General features: G+C 36.4%; 1 protein-coding gene across 5 annotated transcripts; it reads left to right on the forward strand.

The window, feature by feature from the left end:
• Positions 1-1,203: 1,203 nt before the first annotated feature.
• Positions 1,204-5,753, forward strand: LOC114371156 (U11/U12 small nuclear ribonucleoprotein 48 kDa protein). 5 transcript variants are annotated; one of them, XM_028328589.1, is made up of 6 exons: positions 1,204-2,423; positions 2,598-2,712; positions 3,193-3,300; positions 3,901-4,595; positions 4,695-5,279; positions 5,383-5,753. In XM_028328589.1, exons 1-4 carry the CDS (start codon positions 1,225-1,227, stop codon positions 4,543-4,545), a joined length of 2,067 nt encoding a protein of 688 aa, XP_028184390.1. In that variant the 5' UTR covers positions 1,204-1,224; the 3' UTR covers positions 4,546-4,595; positions 4,695-5,279; positions 5,383-5,753. The 5 variants fall into 5 exon arrangements, with proteins under 5 accessions (XP_028184390.1, XP_028184389.1, XP_028184391.1 ...); XM_028328588.1 differs by having other exon boundaries at positions 4,695-5,753; XM_028328590.1 differs by lacking the exon at positions 4,695-5,279.
• The last annotated feature ends 247 nt before the right edge of the window (positions 5,754-6,000 follow it).

Consider the following 6,000-nt stretch of genomic DNA (forward strand, 5'->3'; position numbering starts at 1 on the left):
TATAATATATAGGCTTATTTTATGTGTACCGAATAACTTGGAAAATAATAATTAAATTCTTAAAAACGACAAAGTTATCTTTATAAAAAAAATAAAGATGAAGATGATGGAGATAATGATAGTGGCGTTCAAAGTGGTAGTGATGATTACATATGACTGTAGTTTTAATGTCTAGGAGAGTTAGGATTTAGGATAATGAAAAGGTAAATTGAGTATGTTTATCTTCATAATAACAAATGCGTGTCCTTTGAGTTTTAATGTTCCGTGTTTTATCATCTTTTATACTATTTCAGGAATAATTAAATAAAAAACTATTTTTTTGTGTGTTGTTATATAGCCCATCTTTTGTTCTTGAAGTTATTTAGGGCGAAATGTTTTTGGGCCATATATGAGAATGCAAGCTAGATCTTACATAACTGGGTTTGTTATTGTCCCAACAAAATTGCTATTGATCCCTACCAGATTCTTGTAAAGACCAAAACACCTTTTCCAATAATTGGCACCATCCTTTCCCACCCATCACTCTTTCCTCTTTCCCTTTCTTCATTTCTTCCCTCCTTTCTTTTTTCCCTTTCTTCATTCCTTCTTCATTTTCTCTTTCTCTCTCTTCACTCTTTGCCTCATGCAACTCTTCCTTGTTCAATCCATTTTTTTTTCATATGCACAACGAAATCATGATTTCACCTTTTCCTAGGTTTTTGGCAAGCCAATTCTATTGTATAAGAATTTATGTAACACAATAAAATCATAATTTTGTTGTGTTGCAAATTTGTCCCCTATGTAACAACGAAATCAAGATTTTATTGTGTAACAATTTATGAACATTGTACAATGAAAGTATGATTTTCGGTGTACATTGTGCAGTGGAATCATACTTCCATTATGCATGCTTAATTGACTATCACTTTTACAACAAAATCATAATTCCACTGTACACATTTTTCACAAACCCATATGTTCAAAGGAAACACACATTTGCTGCACTAGTGGGGGTGAAAAAAAAAATACAATGGAATCACAATTGTTATTACCACCCATTAAAATTGTCTATAACAAAAAGATAGGGTGTGAAAGAAGTTTAAAGAATAATACAAGTGAGGGAGAGGGTATCGAAAAAGGATATAATGGGTAATAACAAATTTAATTAGAAGAAAGGGGACTGACTTAACAAACCGGAAGGCGTATTTAGCAAGAGCCAACAAAAATAACCAGTGTCTCTCACATATGCATGCGGGTGGCCTTCCCTTGGTTGATTGGATTTTGGAGGAGTTGGTGCGGCGGCAATCTAGATTACAGGGGGTTCGTTCTTCCATGAATCCATCTCCCAGCTCTTCTAGTCTTTCTTCCACCCTCACATCCCTCAACAACCTAATCACTCTCTCAAACCATGTTCTCTCCCTCACACCATCACCGCCAACCCTAAACTCCAACCTTATACAATGCCCTTTCAATCCCCACCACCTCCTTCCCCCTCCCTCCCTCTTCCTTCACCACCTCCGTTGCCCTTCCTCTCCTCGCCCTCTCCCCGATCTAAACCCCTCTCCCTCTCTCACTTACCCCAAAACCCTCCACAATTCTCCCTCCGATCAACTCTCTTTCTATCTTGATTCTCTCTCCAACTTCTTCTACCGCGATTCCCCCGCCGTCGTTGCTTTCTCCCATGCGGACTCCCTCACCAGAACCGCCTCCCTCACCCTTCCCTCGTTTTTATCTCTCCAATGCGCCGACACATACACTCACTCCATCCCCGAGAGCGCTTCTTTCCACGCGCCCATTCTTCCCTCTCAGTACTTCTCCATCGCGCGTGAACTCGACTGCTGGAACGATTTTCCCGCTACCTACTCCAGTTCCGTTCTTCGTGCAATTTTAGGTCTCGGAATTGCCAACGACCGTGACTTAACGGACTGGATGATAGCGAATTCGCCTCGATACGGCGTCGTTATTGATTCCTCTATGCAGCACCATATATTTTTACTATGCTGTATGTGCCTCAAGTCAATTCTGAGAGAAGCTTCCGTTTCCGTGGACAACCAAAATTCGCTCGTGGATTGCCCCGTTACGAACCAGGCTTTGACGTGGTTAGCGTCTCAGGTTTCGATTCTTTACGGTGCGGCTAACGGAAAGGCTTTTGTTCTTAATTTCGTGAAAAAATGCATTCTGGTTGGTGCTTCGGTTCTGTTGTTGTTTCCTTTAGGGGACAATGCTGCTTCAAAGCAAGAGTCCCAAAATTTAGGTACAGAGAGTGGAGACCCCAAAGAAGCGAAACCTGGTGCTCAGTGTGGAGAAAAGAAAAATTGGATACTGAATAGAAAGATTTCTGTGTCCCAAGTTGCAGCGGCGGTTGCGGCACTGCACGAACGATCTTTGCTTGAACAAAAAATTAAGGGATTTTGGTTTTCTCAGCAGCCAAGTAACTATCAGCTGTATGTTGTATTTATATACTCTTCAAATTGTGTATATTTTCTTTCAGAAATGTGTCTTTGGTGAAACTTATTAGATACGAATAGTGTTTTTTATCTTGGCTGATAGTCATTTACAATCAAATGATTTGGAATTTTGTGGGCTTAATCTGAATACATGGAGCTTTATTTCTTTAGGGTTGCTGAGTATTCTTATTTGTCTGAGAAAGCAAATGAAGAGCGGGCAAAGCGTCCTGATTATAGACCTCTAATTGATCATGATAGCATTCATCTTCCGCAATCATCCAACCAGGTATTTTTATATGTTATGTTAGGAGAGGTCAAATTCTTAAATGAATCTTGGTATCTTAGGGGATTAGTTAATGTCTCTCGATAGGGAGATGCCCTAGGTTCACCCAAAAATGAAAATGACTGTTCAATCCACATTCTATTTGTTTTCCTTACTTGGTCTGCATTCAATAGCATGAGAGCAATTTGTTATAAATTTGTGCCTAAGTCAAGCTATGTAAGGGGCCGTTTTATTTGAGGAAACATTTTCTATATTTTCTTCATTTCATATTTTCAAAACTTTAGGTAGGAAATAGTGAAAACAACAATAAAAAATTATTTTCACTGTTTCATATATAAGCTTCTGAAAACAAGGTTACAATTTTATAGTTAAAATTAAAAACATATACAAACACACCCTAATGAATCTTGACCATGAAGTGAATATTATATTTTCTGTTATTTTACCTGTAATTACGTTTTGTCTATCTGCTATCAATTGTAGGAAACATCAAGAGAAAAGACACGAGAGGAGTTGCTAGCTGAAGAAAGGGATTACAAACGTCGAAGAATGTCCTATCGTGGCAAGAAAACAAATCAATCACCTCTGCAGGTTAGAAGTACTGCTGTAGTTATTGAAATTTTCTACTTATATCTTGAACCATGGTAACTTCACGTACTTAGTCCTGGTTTCATTTTCCAATTGCTCCGTTAAAGCTGAATAATCTTGAGTATCTTGTAATTATCACAGTTATTCTAGGTGTGTGTTTGGACTGGCTTTAAAATCATGGTAGAGCATGGTGAGGTGGGTCAAGCTTGATTTTGAATTTTTATGGAAAAAATCATGGTGTAGTTGAAGCAAGTAGGAGGAGTAGCTAGCTTCTACTTCTACCAAAATCAATTCTAGTTGAATTTTGTCTAATTTACCCCTCACTTCTAGTAGAAGCAATTTTAATGGAAAAAATAATGGTAGATTTTCTCTAATTTACTTCATAATCAATTTCATTCAAAATCAATTTTGCCCCTGCCAATCCAAACATACACCTAGTTGATGACTTGGTGTTACTATTGTATCAGAGGTGGTGGATACCTTTTTGGCTTATACGTCTTATATCACTATTTTAGCAAAATTATTTGAAGTAAGATTTTCATTTTGCAATTTAATTTCTTAATTTTAGCTAATTTATACTTAATTTTAAATTCCTCCTTGAAGGTAATGAGGTACATGATAGAGGATTTCATGGACCAAATCAAGCAGGCTGGGGATTTTGAGAGCCATGTGAAGATGTCTGAAAAGAGTGGGTTGTTTCCATCTAAACCTCCTGACCGTGACATTCCTATGGAAGCTAATAATTCAAGAAAGATTTGTAATAACTCTCCTACAGTTACAATCAGTAGCCTACGTTGTAGTGAGCAACAATCAGACTCTAACTGTTGTGATCAAAGTAAAAGTCTGGAGGATGCATTTTCTAGAGATTACAAACAACGGAAACATGAGCATCATAGGAGCCATTATTGCCGAGAAGATCAACAGAATGCTGACCAAGGAAAATATCATAGAGACCGTCGTTCTATAAGCCCTGAAAGGTACTCAAGTTATAGTCGATCGCGTGAGCATAGTAGTCATCATAACAAACAGGATTACTACTCAAATAGAAAGAAGCATGACAACTCATCTAGAATCAAGGATGGATGGCAAAAGGACACTCACAGGAGTCATATTTCAGATTCTTTCCCCAATAATGCATTTTCAGATCGATATGATCCTTCAGAATCTCTTGTTATCTGTGAGGATGATATCTCCTCGGACTCTAAATATATCAAGTCAGATAAATTTTACGACAAGGAAGGTTATTAGCATTGTCTTGGTCAGAACTGGGAAGACACTACACCTGTTGTGGCTTTTGGGTAAGTTTTGCTAGTTACATTTCCTATTTGGAGGTTAAACATATATAAATTTAATGTGAAGTTCTACTGTTAACGTGGTTTCTTTGCATAACTTTGCAGTAATAACTTATCAAGCTTCAGCGATTTATCAATGTATCCTCCTTTGTATCCTTGATTGTGAAAGTGCTTCTAAACAAGCTTGCCTTGGAGTGATTTTATTGCTGTTGTCGTTACTAATATTATTAGTGTCTTAGAGAATAAGTAATAAAATACCAATTATGTCAACCACATTAGAATCTATTACATCGCTAGATTTTTGTAGTTTACTCTATGATTGTTTTACTTAACAAAAAAAGATAGTTTTTGAATCAATTATGGTTATGCATGTGACGTGCTAGGAGAAATGAAACAGTTTGAATAATGCTTTACTTTGGATATTGAATCATTTAACTACTACTAGATCAATTATATATAGTTTTGATATCTTACAAAGGCTTTAGGTATTAAGGTGAAGCAGCTGTAGAGGCCACTGAAAATTATGTCTTATTTTTTTTTGGAAATGAATTTTATATCTGTCAGTGTCTCACTTAGGAGTGATTGTTTTTGAACCTGTTTGAACTTCCAAGTATTTTTTTTAATCAACAATTTCCCTGTTGTGTTCTCTTCCACTCACTTGCTCCTAATCTTAGCTTAGAATTTGCCAAGGTTGGTCAAGCTTTGTCATTATTTAGCCTTTTATTTTATTGCAAGAAAATGTCTTGAGCATTAATGCTTTTGGTTCGTCTAATTCTTTGTGCTTTGATTTCAGAATGGCTTGAAACAACAAAATCTTTCAATTTCTACCTGAATTCTTCTGCTCTTTTTAAATACTTGCTTCTTCAGAGTGACAGATTCTTCAATTGTCTCACTAGGTTTCTTCCTTGTTTAGTAGAAGAGATCCAGCTGTGATGAAGTGACTTCAACAAAAATGATGTCAGGTTCTGATAAAGTAAACCCTTGCGCATGCCATATACAAAGAGGAGGGAAACTAGTGTGACAACTGTAGGCTATAGCCTGGCCTAGTGTATGATTTACTTCTTAAAATTGTGCAAATTGCAAACTCGTTTTCCATTTGTGTTTTTTGCTATCACTTTTAAAGAGTAACATGAAATAATTTGATTACTGAGTTCTATAATTAAATTAATTGGGCATTCCACATAAAAAAACGTAGGAGCACAACAAAAAAAATTAATCGGGCATTAAATTGCAATGCAGTACAATTTTATGGAATAATATCTTACTTTAGCGCGAAGGCTACAATTAGTTTGGGATAATAAAGGAACTGAGGAACTATCCCCTGACTGTTTATTCTGATTACTTTAGTCTGTTAATCAGTACAAACAAGTTTGGGTACAATATATTGAAATCTGGTTTGCTTTTAAAAATA

The sequence above is a fragment of the Glycine soja genome, chromosome 10 (genome assembly GCF_004193775.1).
Source record: "Glycine soja cultivar W05 chromosome 10, ASM419377v2, whole genome shotgun sequence".
Lineage (NCBI taxonomy): Eukaryota > Viridiplantae > Streptophyta > Magnoliopsida > Fabales > Fabaceae > Glycine > Glycine soja.

Bases quoted from the DNA above. Each gene is read 5' to 3' on its own strand.
- LOC114371156 (XM_028328588.1), top strand. From the start codon at position 1,225: ATGCATGCGGGTGGCCTTCCCTTGGTTGATTGGATTTTGGAGGAGTTG. The intron at 2,713-3,192 runs GTATTTTTATAT...TATCAATTGTAG, and splicing joins TTCCGCAATCATCCAACCAG to GAAACATCAAGAGAAAAGAC. The intron at 3,301-3,900 runs GTTAGAAGTACT...TCCTCCTTGAAG, and splicing joins CAAATCAATCACCTCTGCAG to GTAATGAGGTACATGATAGA.